This window comes from Macaca thibetana, chromosome 9 (genome assembly GCF_024542745.1).
Source record: "Macaca thibetana thibetana isolate TM-01 chromosome 9, ASM2454274v1, whole genome shotgun sequence".
NCBI classification, from domain to species: Eukaryota; Metazoa; Chordata; class Mammalia; order Primates; family Cercopithecidae; genus Macaca; species Macaca thibetana.
In genome coordinates this window covers 5,192,827-5,207,176 of record NC_065586.1, presented here as the reverse complement: position 1 = coordinate 5,207,176, position 14,350 = coordinate 5,192,827, and the positions used below count along the sequence as shown (strand labels likewise).

General features: G+C 39.3%; 1 protein-coding gene and 1 pseudogene across 1 annotated transcript in view; both read right to left on the bottom strand.

Annotated features, from left to right (window-relative positions):
* Positions 1 to 425: 425 nt before the first annotated feature.
* The window catches only part of LOC126963008 (aldo-keto reductase family 1 member C3), a 194,549-nt gene continuing 180,624 nt past the window's right edge, over positions 426 to 14,350 (bottom strand). Inside the window, exons 7-10 of the mRNA XM_050804870.1 lie at positions 6,515 to 6,624; positions 6,084 to 6,249; positions 2,520 to 2,602; positions 426 to 646 (exon numbers count right to left, since the gene is read on the bottom strand). Of these exons, the coding sequence (XP_050660827.1) occupies positions 604 to 646; positions 2,520 to 2,602; positions 6,084 to 6,249; positions 6,515 to 6,624 (402 nt within the window). The 3' untranslated portion in view covers positions 426 to 603. The remainder of the gene's footprint in view (positions 647 to 2,519; positions 2,603 to 6,083; positions 6,250 to 6,514; positions 6,625 to 14,350) is intronic.
* Positions 8,750 to 12,563, bottom strand: LOC126962954 (ADP-ribosylation factor-like protein 4A; annotated as a pseudogene).

Genomic DNA, 14,350 nt, shown 5'->3' with positions numbered 1-14,350 from the left:
CTAACCTCTCCCATATCTGACTTCTCATTATTTATCCTGGATGGGTGCCCTCCCACCTCCCTAACCATTAACCCACAGGGATGCTGCATCCCTAGGTTGCTGGAGCTCCAATTTGCGATGCTGGAGGGAGGCCATAGATTGTTGGTCATCCTGTCAATATGGCTTGTGTTCAGGTTCTATGCTGTGTGTTTTCCTCTTTCTGAAAGAGCTAAAGACAGACTAACTGATAAATACTGGTCACTTGCTCCTCCTCTAGAGGCTGCAAACTCCACCCACTCTCACCTCAAAAATGTCTATAAAATATTTATCTACTCTGCCCCAAACTTATAGGCAAATCAATTTTTGGCCCTAATGAAGTAGAAGGAAAAGAAACACACAAGTGTGTAGAAAGGAGTAGGAAAAGAACCTTTAAGGAAAACATTCAATTACTTCAAGATAAAATTTATTTTCTTTGCTTTCTGGACTATGGATGTATGTAGCTAACTGAAGTTGCCAAGCAGGAGGGATTTAACCAGAGGCCGTGTGTCCACCAGCATAGAGACATCCTCTGCATCACCATCCACACGCAGGGCTTCTGCTAGATGTCGTGCAACACCCTCTATGCTAATATTCATCTGAAAATGGATAATCAGGGTGGTCCACAAGACTGAAAAGAGAAATGATAGTACATAATATGGATGAAATGACTCTATTAAAAAGCTGGTAGCAAAGTGATTTCTAGGACGCTGCCATTAGTGTGAATGTTAAGTTTATTTTCAATTTGTAGAATCTGTCTTTCATGAACATGACTTTATAATGTGTTTTTTTTTTTCCCCAAATTAAGAGCATTTTCAACTTATATTCCCTTGCCTGGAATTTATCACACAAACTACACAGGGTCAGTTGTTCAAACACAGTCTTTCATATCTGTTAACAGAGCAAAGAGATACTCTGACCTTTTCTATTTCAAATTCTCAATGAAAGCAGCAACTCATCCTGCATTGTTTTGAATAGAAACAAGCCAGCTACATGTTCATCACTAAATTTTGAGGGTTAAATGTTCTTCGTAGCAATCACACATCCTTTAAAGTATTCATTACTGACTAGCTGCTTACCATATGGAAAATATTTTCTTTGATTCAGACATGTAAACTGTCCTATGTGATATGGGGTTCCATATCCAAAACTCTACAATATAAGGGCAATCTTTAGGTGGAAATAACACAAAATAGAATGAATAAATGATTAATATTGAATAATTAGTGAGAATTACTGATGTTTGCCACTCATTTCCTTTTCCTGATTTCCTATTTTACTATTTTCCTCTAAACAATGATATTTAAAAACGTTTGAGTTCTTACGACGTGCTGCTGTGTTTATCTTTTTTAATACATTATCTCATGTCTATTACCTGTTAACATCACCACTGCAAGCAGTGACATAACTTGTTTTTCCCTCATCACGTGAGTGCCTTTCTGTTAATCCTAGAACCTTGGAGCATATAGAAAAAGAGTAAGATCTTTTGTCAGCTATATATTATCCCCAAAGATGGGACTTTCCAACTCTTCCCTTGATTTTTTTTTTTTTAATGATGGAATCTTGCTCTGTTGCCCAGGCTGGAGTGCAGTGGCACAATTTCGGCTCACTGCAACCTCTGCCTCCCAGGTTCAAGGGATTCTCCTGCCTCAGCCTCCTGAGTAGCTGGATTTACAGGTGTATGCCACCACGTATGGCTAATTTTTGTATTTTTAGTAGAGACAGGGTTTCTCCATTTTGGCCAGGCTGGTCTGAAACTTCTGACCTCAAGTGATCCACCTGCCTTTGCCTCCCAGAGTGTTGGGATTATAGGCATGAGCCACTGAGCCTGGCTCTTCCCTTGACTTTTAATCTCTCTTCTCTAAAACTTCTTTATAGTCTGCATTTAGATTTCCATATTGGAAAAATAAATCAGAGCCAAGAGTTCTAATGCCCACTAAGGGCAAACTTTCTGGAGGCAAAATGCAGTGCTTGGGTCATGAGCAAATGTCTAAAGAGAAGGAAGAAAGAAATTTGAAAAGGGTAAAGATACTGAACTGACATGATCTAGTGAGCAATTCCACACGGAAGAGATGAATTTCTGGCATGGACACCAATGTTGTTGGAAATGTTTATCTGATAAGGAACTGAGCGGATTTGGAAGAAAAAGCTGTAAGTACAGATTTGGAAAAACATGTAATCAAGCCATGTGGGCAATATCCAATTTGTCCACTAGGCCATAGCAGAAATGCCAGGCCAACATGAAAGGTGTTGATTCAGCAATAATATTGGCTGCTCTGGAAATTTTCAGGGAGTCAGGAGAGCAGAGGCACAGGTTGACCCTGGGCCCGCTCACCCTGTCAGAGAACAGCTCTGGAGTGAATCCAGAAGGAGAGTTCCAGAGTTCCTGTCTCACCTCTGACTCACATTGGCCTGTCTCCCTGGTATTGAAGTCACTTTTAACACCCATCTGACATTCCTCCCCTAAAAATAAACTTGGCAACCCATTTTCCAAAGTTACTTACAAATCCATGACAGCATATCGAAAATTTCCGTTTAGGCCATCTAGAACTTTCATATCCTCCGAAGTCAACTGGAATTCAAAAACCTACCAAAGAAGTAGAAAATTTTCATTGTTAGATTGCATAATTGTCAACTTGGAATAGCCAAGTATATCAGAGCAGGGTATAGAGGCAATATGTAAAATATTTGATAAGTTTCCAAGTTATGAAAGATCATCTCTAAACTCTCAAGTGATTAAAGAATATCAGGTAAAATATAAATCCATTCCTAGATATTATATATTGAAACTGCACAAAACTGTAGACAAAGAAGATCTCAACAGAAACTGGAGACAGAATGAAGTTGACCTGGTGTGCGCATGATTGGTTCATGTACTTAGAAGATTTAGAAGAATCTAGAGGGAAAATTTTGAAACATTTTTAGAAATTTTAGACGTTTGGTGGTGCTACAATTTGGATATCTGTCCCCTCCTAATCTCATGTTAAAAACGTGATTCAGCAATGATGGAAGTGGGTCCTGGTGGGAGGTGTTTGTGCCATGGGGGCATCCTTCATGAATGGCTGGGTGCCCTCCCCATGGTAATGAGTGTTCACTGCATTAGGTCACATGAAATCTGGTTTAAAAAGGAGACTGACATTTTTTTTCCCTCTTCATCTCTTGCTATTTGATATGCTTCCTCCTCTGTCACCTACCATGAGTAAATGCTTCCTGAGGCCTCACCAAAACCAAATTGGTGCCATGATTTTTGTACACTCTGCAAAATGGTAAGCCAAATATACCACCTTCTGGCATATTTTATCTGGCCTCAGGTATTTCTTTATAGCAGTGTGCAATGGGCTAATATGGAAAATTGTTACCAGGAGTGGAACATTGCTAAAAATGTCTGAAAATGTGGTAGTGGCTTTAGAACTGGGTAATTAGCACAGTTTGGAAGTATCGAGAGGGTTCAGAAGAAAATGGGAAGATAAGGGATAGTTTGGAACTTGTTAAGCATTGGTTAAATGATTCTGACCAAAATGCTGATAAAAATATGGGCAATGAAGTGTAGGTTAATGAGATCTAAGACCAAAATCAGAAACTAAAAACTGGAACAAAGATCACCCTTGGTATACCTTAGGAAATTGGCTGCATTGTGTCCATTCCAGGACTTTGTGGAAGTCTGAACTTAGTGATGATTTAAGGGTTTCTGGTGGAAGAAATTTCTAAGCAGGAAGACATTCAACAGATAGTGTGACTGCTTCTAACAGCCTATGATCAGGTATGGGAGCAAAGGAATGACCTAATGTTGGAATATAAAGCTTCCTGAAGCCTCTCCAGAATCTGGTGCTATGCTTTTTGTACAGCCTGTAAATTGTGAGCCAAATATAGCTCTTTTCTGTATAAATTGCCCAGCATCAAGTATTTTTTTTTTTATAGCAGCACAAAACGGACTAATACAGATGGATATTGTTGGATTTCTATATTTGTCCCCATGACAAAAACACCTCCCACCAGACCCCACTTCCATCATTGGGGATAACATTTTTTCTTAATTTCTAGGGTACATGTGCACAACGTGCAGTTTTGTTACATATGTATACATGTGCCATGTTGGTGTGCTGTACCCATTAACTCGTCATTCACATTAGGTATATCTCCTAATGCTATCCCTCCCTCTTCCCCCCTTCCCCACAATAGGCCCTGGTGTGTGATGTGTTCCCCTTCCTGTGTCGAAGTCATCTCATTGTTCAATTCACACCTATGAGTGAGAACATGTGGTGTTTGGTTTTCTGTTCTTGCGATAGTTTGCTGAGAATGATGGTTTCCAGCTGCATTCATGTCCCTACAAAGGACACGAACTAACCTTTTTTGCATTTTAAAAATGAGATTAGAAGGAGACAAATATCCAAACCATATCATCATCAAACTATCTAAATCATAAGTTTCAAAGTTGTTCTCTAATCTTATAAGTACATGAACCAGTCATGTACACCCAAGGTTAACTTTATTTCATCTCTAGTATCTGTTGAGATCCTCTTTGTCTGTAGAGTCGTACAGTTGTACAGTTTCACATCAGATATAGAAATACTGAAATCGAAATATATTCATCTGATTTCCATCTTCAATGAACAGGTATAATGTGAAAATTGTTTTCAACAAGATTCAAGACAGTAATTGTCCAAATCCTAATAACATCATGCTCAAAGAAAACAAGTAGTTGCTTGTAGAGGATCTCAGTATTCAAATATCAAAAGATGTCACTAACTGCTAGCATAATACTAAATTACTAAAATTTATTGGAATACTCTAATACAGAGAATAAGAGGAAAAGAGAATAAAAGTCTAGGTAAGTCTAGAAAATTCTCAAGTTATCCAAAGACTATTAAAATTATAAGTTTTCTATGAATAAATCTAGGAAAACATACACAAATGCCTCAAGAATGCTATGTAACATAATTTAGACAGTACAGGAAAGTTAACTCTGAAAGAAGGGAAATGTCAGAAGTACTTATGGACACTTTATGACAGGATGAAAAATCAAGATAGGTGAGCAAATATGGACTTTTCAATCATTCTTAGTGGGACATTTTAGTATCAAGTGAAAATTGTATGTACATTTGCACCCTTATTTCACATATTAAAAATCAATTATCCCAATTTATAAAAGTACATTAATATTTTTATAAGATATTAATAGAATATAGTATATTACTCTGTATTACTATATAATATTTTACTACATAATATAGTAATGTATTGTCATGTTTCCAATATAGGAAAAGTCATGATATTAGCAACTACAAGACAATGTCATAAAGAATTTGACTACATTAAGAGTAGAAACTTTTGTTAAAACCACCATAAAGAGACACGGGTACATTTTGGGAGAGGCTATTTCAACAATACATCTGAAGCTCTAAAGAATATCCAGAATACAAATTCTGGATTAATTCTGCAGAGCTGCCTCATTGCCCTGCACACACGTGAGACAGCCCAGCCAGGAACAGAACTAGACTGAGTTCAGGTGGAGCTTAGGCTAAATTACAAACCATGAAATTGTCAGTTAAATAAATGGTTTTCTATTGAACCTCTATGTTTGAGAGGTTTTCTTTTTTATAATTTTACTTAGTATTATGTTTTTCTACACATAGAAAAAGACATGCAACCTAATAAAAATACCCAAAGACTTCAACAGGCACTGAAAAAATAATTCTAAGAGAATAAATACATGAAATTTATACGGAATAAACAAGGACATGAAGAAAAAATCTGCAATGATTTGAAGACTAGAGAACACCTAACCCAACTCATTTCAGAAAATGAAGACAAGGTGATGTCCCTAGCAGAGGGATACAGAGTAAGTTGCCAACTTTATGCCAAAATTTCTGGTTTTGGTCCCATCCTGATTCTCTCCACCCATACTACTGCTATAGTAGAGTAGAAAACCCTTATGATGCACACAAAGCATTTGTGCATAGGAAATGCCCAGGAGATGGACTTAGTGCAAGGGTGTCCTGAGAAGCTTACAAGAAGCACACATGTGAAGGACACCATGCAGGAGCCCTGACACCCACTCAACTCCTCACCTGGACGTTTTCTCTGATCCGCTGTTCATTGTAGCTCTTGGCCAGGACCACAACCCCACGCTGCAGCTGGTAGCGCAAGGCAATCAGGGCTGGGGATGGTTTGTGCTTCTTTGCTAAGGCGCAAAGAACTGGGTCTTCCAAAAGAGCTGGGGAGTTCTGGTCCACCCTGGAAGGAAAGCCAGAAATGCTGAAGTCTTGAGGCTGGATTCAGTTTGGTAGGAGGCTCCCTAAACAGACTAAGGTGTTCATTCTGCACCAGAGCCTCTCAAGTGAGGCCCCTGAACAATAGCATCACCTGGGAACTCATCAGAAATGCAAATTCTCCCCGTACACTGATTCACAGAGAGTGAACTCCAGGAGACTGAGTAGGCTATAATTAAACTTTTTCATCAAAATGGCATTTTAGGTAAACTTCCTGTTGCTTTTATTACCATAGTTTATGTCGTTGGGTTCCCAGAGCACTATGGGCAACCAGGACAATGTCTTTTGACTTGCAGAAATCCAGCAGTTTGCTCTGGTTGAGGTAAGGATGACATTCCACCTGCAGATGAGCAAGACGGAAAAGCATCAGATAATCCAAAACATAGGTTAATATAAAGATTAAAATAAGCTGAATAAAGTATAACATTAAATTTGAACTGAGACTATTATTGTCAAATAATGATCTTTTTAATAAAAATACATTTTATATTGCTGTCCTAAAAGTATACACAGAAATGTTATTTCTGAGCATAAGCAACTCTATGAACCAGAGTCAGTTTCTAACAACCTTTGACCACTAGAATTGCACATGGCCAATTCCAGTCTTGGAATAGGTTAAGATTCTGAACTTTGAACATCAAATTGTGCCAGAATGTAAGAATTTCTTTAAAGACTTATGAGATCAGGTTTAAAATAAAGTAGTTTTATAGGAATCTCAGTAATATTTGTGTAGATGTGAGCATCAAAAACCAATAATGAATAAAAATCACAAATTATAGGAAAACAATCCATGTCTTCATAGTGTTGAGTGGTTAAAAGTGATCAAAAGTATTTGCCTTCACCAATGGTGATTGATATGTTTTGGCTCTGTGTCCCCACCCAAATCTCATTTTGTAGCTCTCATAATTCCCACATGTCGTGGAAGGGGCCCAGGGGTGATAATTGAATCATGGGAGTGGGTGTTTCCTGTGTTCTCATGATAGTGAATAAGTCTCTCAAGATCTGATGAATTTAAAAATGGGTTTCCCTGCACAAGCTGTCTCTTTGCCTGCTGCCCTCCATGTAAGATATGACTTGCTCCTCTTTGCCTTCTGCCATGATTGTGAGGTATCCCCAGCCATGTGAAGCTGTAAGTCCATTAAACCCCCCTTTTCTCCCCACTCTTGAGTATGTTTTTATCAGCAGCATGAACACGGACCAATATGGTAACTTCGTACCAGTAGAGTGGGGCGTTGCTGAACGATACCTGAAAATGTGGAAGTGACTTTGGAACTGGGTAACATGCAGAGGTTGTAACAGTTTGGAGTGCTCAGGAGAAGACAGAAAAATAAATGTAAGAATGTTGGAAACTTTCTAGAGACTTGTTGAATATCTTTGACAAAAATGCTGCTAGTAATATGAACAATAATGTCCAGGCTGAGGTGGTCTCAGATGGAGATGAGGAACTTGTTGGGAACTGGAGCAAAGGTGACTCTTATGTTGTAGCAGAGAGTGGTGGCATTTTGTCCCTGCCCTAGAGACTTGTGGAACTTTGGATTTGAGAGAGATGATTTAGGGTATCTGGTCAAAGAAATTTCTAAGCAAAGCATTCAAGAAATGACTTGGGTGCTGTTAAAAGCATCCAGTTTTAAAAGGGAAACAACATAAAAGTTCAGAAAATTTGCAGTCTGGTGATGTAGTAAAAATTAAAAACCCATTTTCTGAGAAGAAAGTCAAGCCAGCTGTAGAAATTTGCATAAGTAACAAGGAGCCAAATATTAATCACCAAGACAATGGGGAAAATGTCTCCAAGGCAGTCAGACACCTTTGTGGCAGCCCTTCTCATCCCAGGCCCAGAGGTGGAGGCCTAGGAGGAAAAAATGGTTTCATGGGCTGGGCCCAGGGTCTCCATTCTGTGTGCAGTCTAGCGACTTGGTACCCTGCATCCCAATCACTCCTGCTGTGACTAAAAGGGGCCAAAGTACAGCTCAGGCTGTGGCTGCACAGGGTGCAAGTCCCAAGCCTTTAGCAGCTTCTATGTGGTGTTGAGCCTACGGGTGCACAGTAGTTAAGAATTGAGTCATGGGGCCAGGCGTGGTGGCTCACGCCTTTAATCCCAGCACTCTGGGAGGCTGAGGCAGGTAGATCACAAAGTCATGAGTTTGAGACCAGCCTGACCAAGATGGTGAAACCCCATCTCTACTAAAGATGCAAAAATTAGCCAGGCGTGGTGGTAAGTGCCTGTAATCCCAGCTACTCAGGAGGCTGAGGCAGAAGAACCACTTGAACCCAGGAGGTGGAGGTTGCAGTGAGCTGAGATCGTGCCACTGCACTCCAGCCTGGGCCTGGGCGATAGCAGCACGCTGTCTCAAAAAAAAAAAAAAAAATTTGAGATTTGGGAACCTCCATCTAGATTTCAGTTTTCAGAGGATGTATAGAAATGCCTGGATGTCCAGGCAGAAGTTTACCACTAGGCCCGTGCTCCCATGGTGAACCTCTGCTAGGGCAGTGTTCTGGGGTCAGAGCCCCCACACAGAGTCCCTGCTGGGGCACCACCTGATGGAGCTGTGAGAAAAGGGCCACTATCCTCCAGACCCTAGAATGGTAGATCCACTGACAGCTTGCACTGTGCACCTGGAAAAGCTGCAGACACTCAATGCCAGTCCATGAAAGCAGCCAGAAGGGAGGCTGTACCCTGCAAAGCCACAGGAGTGGAGCTGCCCAAGAACATAGGAACCACCTCTTACATCAGCATGGATGTGAATGGAGTTCCATTGACTCCTGGATGTGAAACATGGAGTCAAAGGAGATCATTTTGAAGCTTTAAAATTTGACTGCCCTGCTGGATTTCAGACTAGCATGGGTCCTGTAGTCCCTTTTTTGGCCAATTTCTCCCACAGGGAACAGCTGTATTTACCCAATGCCTGTACCCCCATTGTATCTTGGAAGTAACTAACTTGCTTTTGAGTTTACAGGCTCATAGGTGGAAGGTACTTGCCTTGTCTCAGATGAGACTTTGGACTGTGGACTTTCGATCTAATGCTGAAATGAGTTAAGACTTTGGAAAACTGTTGGGAATGCATGATTGGTTTTGAATTGTGAGGACATGAGATTTGGGAGGGGTTAGGGGTGGCATGATATGGTTTGGGTATGTGTCCCCACCCAAATCTCATCTTGTAGCTCCCATAATTCCCATGTATTGTGGGAGAGACCTGGTGGGAGATAATTAAATCATGGGGGCAGGTCTTTCCCGTGATGTTCTTGAGATAGTGAGTAAGTCTCATGAGATCTGATGGTTTTATAAGGAGGAGATTTCCTGCACAAGTTCTTTCTTTGCCTGGTGCCATCTGTGTAAGATGTGACTTGCTCCTCCTTGCCTTCTGCCATGATTGTGAGACCTCCCCAGCCATATGGAACTTTAAGTCCATTAAACCTCTTTTTCTTCCCAGTCTCAGATATGTCTTTATCAGTAGCATGAAAATGGACTAATACAGTGATCATTACAGTAATTTTTTTCCAGGACATGAATAATTAAAGGGAAAGAGTTAAGCTTTTTAGCATATCCAAGAGGAGTAATTGTTTCTTGACTTAGTGAAAAAAATTTTTTCATAATAAAATGTAAAGTGAGAATAGTAAACTTGTAGTTAAAATTGAAAGTAATTACTTTAAAGCCCCCAGGAAAGAACAAATACAATAAAAATGCAATACAAAAATTTAAAACATCATTAATGTATACTCAATCATTATGTGAAAATTTGCTGTGGAATATAACTTTCCCTTTTGATTATTTTCACCCAGCAGATTACTAGCAATTGCAAAGGGGAGAACACGTGTCTCTGGAAATTATTGTTATTTCCTTATATATAATAATTGCAGTGTTACTGGGAGAATATCTTCATTCCTATGCCATGCTTTGAAAGGTCTGTAGAGGTGAATTGTGATCATTACAATATATTTTGAAGAGATTCAACAAAGACTACATGTATTGATGCAGATCTACTCATATATACCTATATATTTGCCAGGTTGGCAAAGTGTCAACAATTTTGGATATAGATGGTAACATGTAGATGTCCTGTATTATCCCTTCAAATTTCTCTAAAATTTGAAAATGTCATAATAAAAAAATTGAGTAAAACTAATATTAAAACCACATTAATTCCTTAACTTTTTAATTGGCAATCAAGATTTTGTACTATATTACCAAATACATAAATTTTAAATACTACATGTTTCAGCTGTAGACCTGTACTCATTGACTCTAAGTAGTAAAAGAGTAAGTTAGAGAACCAGAACCATATGCAGAATAGATGCTTCTCAACAGTTGATTTGATGACAGAAAGCAAAGAGGTGCATCAAAATTAGATGTGGGCAGTCACAAGGTCGGCTCAATGTTCTGCTAAATTTTCCTCAGTGTTGATTTCATCCACCACAACTAGTGATCTCCATAAATAGTTAACTCTCTTTTTTTCAGTCTTTAAAGTTTTATTTCACCAACTTCGCGTCAAATTTCCGCAATTGCGTTCTGGTTAATTTAGTATACTTGCTTGACTTCCCAAAATGATAGTACTGAAATATTTGTGGGGTAGGGGAGAAGAGACCACTTGAAGCATCACTGCATTTACTCATCTTCCACACAGCCACAGAGTTGGGCATCTGATTGTTCGATGAAACGAAGCTTTGACAGCACGCAGGAGGGCATACGGGATCTGATTGTTCAATGAAATGAAGCTTTGACAGCACGCAGGAGGGGCATACAGGAAAACCAGGCTTAGACAGTCTTGCATTTGTCAAAATCAGACCAGAGAAAATCTATTCCACATATATAGAAAAGGTATCATATTCATCTTTTTATATTACTGCAATATTTTTCTTTTCATTGTCACATCATGGAGTTTCTCAAATCCTTTATTTCATGTCCTATGATTGCACAGGTAGGCGGCAAATGCCAAGGAGTGGATGAGCTCAGTTCAACCATTGCTAACAATTTCTCAATTTCTGAGAGAGACGAGTTCTTCAAGTCTAGTTTCTTAGCACCCGTAAGTGCAGGGACATCTTTATTTTCTTATACCCTATTTTATAAAGTTCAGTTTTGACTTCTTCCATTCTTTCAACATCAACAGAGTCCACAGCAAACACAGTGCCATCTGTGCATCTTGCATATGGCTTCTACAGTGTTCCTCATTTCCCCTGACCACCTACATCTCAGGAGTGAAAAGTGACTGTTTTAGAATTTTCCAAGGTTACCTTAATTTTTCAGTGTTAAATCCTTTGGTGGGTATGGTATTTATAAATTTATTGAATAGCAGCTTGTATAAAACAGTTCTTCCAGCACAGTCCAAACACGAAATAACAATGTGGAAGGACTGAAATGATGGCAGGATGGTAGTTTAGTCAGTTAGTCCATTCCCCTATTTCCAGCTGCAAATAAGTGTTCCAAAATGAAATGCTTTCTTTTTTGTGCTTTAGAACTTTTCTTCCCAGGTGGTCCAGCTATAAGACTCCCGTTTTGGGTCTGGGTCTAAATGAGACAATATTAGCAGGCTTTTCTACACGAGGCAAGGGTGGGGGTAGCACGCCACATCCTTTCAGCTTCTCTCTCAAGCAGCTCTCATAAACAGGTAACTTCCTCTCCCTAACCTGGATGACTTTTACTGTTTCCAGTTAGTTCTTAGTACCTGCTGAAGAACTATGAAAACAGAGATGCCAATAAAAAGCATTCAGACATCTAAACCTTATTTAAACCCGTAGTACCTATCTTCTCTTATTCTCACTCTCCTGATTTATTGCTCATCCCATGTTTTTATGGCCTTTATAATTATACACATTATACTCCAAATCATCTTTACCAATCCACTCTCTGGTGGTCTTTTCAAACCTTAGAGATAAGTCCACCTTCTCCCTGAGCTCTGATTAACCATTTCAGTCCTCCTTGATGAAATTTACCTCCTCCAAAAGTAGTATACAGAATTCAGCATGAAGGTCTCTGTACCTTTTTCACTAAGACTTCTCCAAGGAGAGGTACAATTAAGGGTCTTCCATGTTCTTCTAGACAGAGGTTTTGCTTTCTAGAATCTTCTCTTTCACAAATGTAAGTGGAACAAAACAAATGGAAGTCAGGCAGTAGGACAGGAAGATGGGTATTGAGAAGAGAAAGGAGAGGAGGCTGAGGGCCCTCACCTGGTTGCAGACGGGCTTGTACTTGAGTCCTGGGTTGTTGAGGATCATCTCCAGCGCTCTGCGGTTGAAGTTTGACACCCTGATGGACTTGGCCAATCCTGCATCCTTACACTTCTCCATGGCCTGGGGAGGGGTTGTGAGGAATTATTTGTGTGGTTGGCTGCAGATTATGATAAATGCAAGACAGAACTGTTAAAGCAACAACTGTTAAGATATGACAATGAAAATAGCGATAACAAAAGGATAGTGACAGCAAGAAGAATTTGGGTATCCTCTTTAGGAAGCTGGAGAGAAAAATGCACATGGAGGGGGAGGAATACCTGTCTTCCTTGTCCCCAATTTATCTCCTTCATTTCCCACTATTCTATTTCAGTCATGTGTTCTTCCCTACCACTCAGCAAAACTTCCTTCGTCAAGCTCCTGAATTTCTAGTTCCAGTGATGCATATTCCACTGGTTGCACATGAAAGCTGGGAAACAGGTTTACCTCTTGTCTTCCTTTTCTGTACTCTGTCCTCCTAGCACTTACCTCCCATATGGCACAGATCCACTGTGTCGAATATTACTTTTCCATTTTCATCTTTTGGTAGTAGCGTCTCACCTGGCTGAAGTAGAAGCAGTCATTTTAATGTCACAATTTAATTTCTCCACCCATAGGCTTGTTCCCATGTACATTTTAGGATAATCCACCAGGTGCTGCAATGTTCTAGAAAGTGGTGTGGGCAAAGTGTCTCACATACGGAGTTTTAAGGCATGTCTTTAGGAGACAGGCTTCCTTTAATCTCCTACTTCCATTATATATATATGTATATATAATATATATATGTATATATAATATATATGTGTATATAATATATGTATATATTATTATATATAAAAAATAAACATTTTACAGGTTTATAATGGGGTTTCACAGTTGACTTTTGTTACTTGTATCTGCTCCTATAATTTTCTCTGGGGAAATGCCACTCTTTGACTCAAAAATCCTTGATATCCAGCAAATATCCAGCAATAAGGGATTGTATTCTTGATCCAGGTGATACAATAAGAGTTCCTTATCCCCCTGAAGATTTGATAGTACATGAGCAGGATCATAAACCAAACATGGTCAAATATATGTATTTGAAAGTTGTAAGACCCATGGAGGCTCTCTTATGTTAATCACCATGAGCCTTGAGCTGCCTCAAAACTATCATTGCCAACAATGAAAAAGGCTGGGACAAAAATCCAGAAAACCTCTTGGAGTTCATAGATAATTATGGAGAAAAGGTCACATTTTTAGAGTGTAGGTGAAATCTTTATTCATGGCAGTGACTACCCATTTGTATCATGGAATAAACTCTTTTTCAAATAAACTAGCCTGAGTTTTTCCCTATAAATTTAAAAGTTATGCACAACTGAAATTCATGACTAAGCAAAGCTACAAACTCCAGTGTGAAACAAGCTTTAGTGAAGAAGGCAACGATTCTCAGGTCCCATTATGGTTTCCTTTTTAAGACTCACCCAGAGTGAGTTCCACCAAATCTACTTCAGTTTAAAATGGGGAGAGATAATGGAAACTCACTGTGTACCATATTGCAGCAGTTTTTTTGGGTACCACAGCTGCGTGGATCTCTATATCTGTGAACATCCTAAGAGATGGACTCAGGAACCCCAATTAAGACAGAGCCTTGAAGGTGGCTATTGTTATTTTCTCGAGTTTTTGAGGCAGAGGCTTTGAGGTTGATGTACTGTCTTCTGTTGTCATCATACATTAGAGAAGGAAGGTTTCGCTATTTATTCAATAAAACAGGGGTTAGGCGTTATACTTAGGACTCTTCTTCCATGTAACAATACCTACATCCTCCTAAGAAGAAGCTTAATTCTACCATCAATGTAAAGGATTGTCATGCTGGCAACAGAAGAGAA